This window comes from Patella vulgata, chromosome 7, assembly GCF_932274485.2.
Source record: "Patella vulgata chromosome 7, xgPatVulg1.2, whole genome shotgun sequence".
In the NCBI taxonomy this organism is placed as follows: domain Eukaryota; kingdom Metazoa; phylum Mollusca; class Gastropoda; family Patellidae; genus Patella; species Patella vulgata.
The window spans coordinates 9,451,785-9,454,117 of NC_065885.2; the positions used below are offsets into that span (position 1 = coordinate 9,451,785).

General features: G+C 35.7%; 1 protein-coding gene across 1 annotated transcript; it reads left to right on the forward strand.

Annotated features, from left to right (window-relative positions):
• The first annotated feature begins 295 nt into the window (after positions 1-295).
• On the forward strand, positions 296-1,797 carry LOC126828891 (adenylate kinase isoenzyme 6). Its single transcript, XM_050558972.2, has 2 exons — positions 296-567; positions 1,232-1,797. Exons 1-2 carry the CDS (start codon positions 525-527, stop codon positions 1,711-1,713), a joined length of 525 nt encoding a protein of 174 aa, XP_050414929.1. The 5' UTR covers positions 296-524; the 3' UTR covers positions 1,714-1,797.
• Positions 1,798-2,333: the final 536 nt, after the last annotated feature.

Consider the following 2,333-nt stretch of genomic DNA (forward strand, 5'->3'; position numbering starts at 1 on the left):
ATTGGGTGATAATCAATAACAATGTGGCCTTACTCCAAAAATCAAAAACTAGAGAGTTGCTTCCCTTTCATTAGAGGAACTCGTACTATTTATAACTCGAAGTTAATATTATTTCTATATCACAAAGTCGCTTTCTCTGACAAGTTGATATTCGCGGTTTTTACTCCAAAAATCAAAAACTAGAGAGTTGCTTCCCTTTCATTAGAGGAACTCGTACTATTTATAACTCGAAGTTAATATTATTTCTATATCACAAAGTCGCTTTCTCTGACAAGTTGATATTCGCGGTTTTTACGTGGGGCCAGATCTAACCAAATAATTTTGGTCAATTTTTACACGTGCTCAGAGATTTTCTATAATTACGACGAAGTTCTTCATTCCAGAGATAATCACTCGGGGCTGTTCCGAGCAGATCAGATGCTGTCTGCGTGCCACATTCGGAAAACCTCAGCTATACAGAAACCCTACATAATCTGCCAAGGTTTGCCGAGTGTGTGTATGTTTGCTTCCGGTACAAACACAAAATGGCAGAATCTTTACCACGTGGGCCAAATATTTTGATAACAGGTGAATTAAATATAATATTGACCAAGCATTTGAAAATAATATTTTACCAAAAGAACTGCTGACAATAGAATTATGTATTAGGAATCATGGAGACAAAATATTCTTCATATCTGATTAGATCTAGCCACTGCAAGATGATATTTTTTTTTATTTGTTTACATTTTATTAAGAGACAATAATTTAAATTACCAAAGCCAAACAATCTGTATTTATAGTGATATGATGAAATAAAAATTGATCAACATTCAGCAACCAGTGCAGACAATATGTAGGTCTAATCAACGCAAGAGAGTGCCACATATGACATCAGTCTTGTGACATCTCATCCAAACTTAAGTCGTCAATCGATGTGCAGTTGTCCAAAGAACGAGAAGGCCAAGTTTCATGTCAATCCTATTCGAATTCGTGGAGCCTTGAGCTTTTGTTTTGAGGTTGCTGTCTCAAGAACAATAACTTTTTTTCTTTTTTTTTAAGATTGTCACCACAAGAACTTGAAAAAAAAAAACAGTTTCTAGTTTTAAAAAAAAATGCGCATATTTTGCCTTTTGATGTGCATGATTTCCTCCAGAAAATGCAGGGGATTAAAGTTTCTAATCTCACCCTAAATTGCCAACATCTATCACAGTCATTCAGCTATCACTAACTTTTATTTGTATCTTTGTAGGCACGCCTGGTACTGGGAAGACCACATTGGGACAAGAACTAGCCGGGAGAAATAATTTAAAATATATAAATATTGGGGAAGTGGCTAAAGAAAATGATCTGTTTGAAGGTTTCGACGAAGAATATCAATGTCCTCTGATGGATGAAGATCGAGTTATTGATGAGTTAGAAGACACCATGGTAGAAGGTGGTAATATTGTAGATTACCATGGATGTGAATTTTTTCCAGAAAGATGGTTTCATTTAGTAATTGTGTTGCGTACAGATAACTCTATTTTATACGAAAGACTAGAAAAACGAGGATACAGTGGTAAAAAACTTCAAGACAATGTACAATGTGAAATATTTCGAACTATACTTGACGAAGCTCTCGAATCTTACAAGGAAAATATCGTGCAAGAACTAAAAAGTAATACTCCAGAAGATATGGAAGAAAACTTAGAAAAAATTTCGACCTGGTTGAATCAGTTGAATGCCTCTTAGCTTTAAGATCTTTTTGTTACCGTATTTGTTTATTATTTTATTGTTAGTAGTGTCTTTTGTGAATAAAATTATTTTGTACAGTTACTTTTATTGCTGAAACAGTATTGATAACAGTACACTGCGATCACAATTGTTCTGTGTTTAGTAAGTGGTCCGAGACCGTTCACCTAATATTGGGGTGTAAAAAGAGCACAAGAGAAATGAGGTTTACTCGCTTGACACAAACTAGGTTATTTTGGGATTAACATATGGTAAAATTGCTTTTTAATAATTTGATTGCGCGTAGGGGTCTTTAGCAGTAGGAGTAAACGGGATAACCCAAGAAACCCCACAAGGTTGGGCAAGTGACTCTACTCCTTGTCAAGTATGAGCATGGGATCGAAACCAGGCCACTTGACTCAGTGACAGACCTCATTAGACCACCCACCTAACCATGAGAAATGGCTTTAGTTAACTTGGGGGATTGAGTGTTTGATACTTATTTTTGGATATGGTGGACATTCAGGGCAGATATTTATTCTCGAAGTACAGTAGATATGAAATGAAATGAAAAGAAATGGGGTTTAACGTCCTACTGTTCTGCTCCTAAACTGGGCTAATGAAGATGGGCATACGCCATA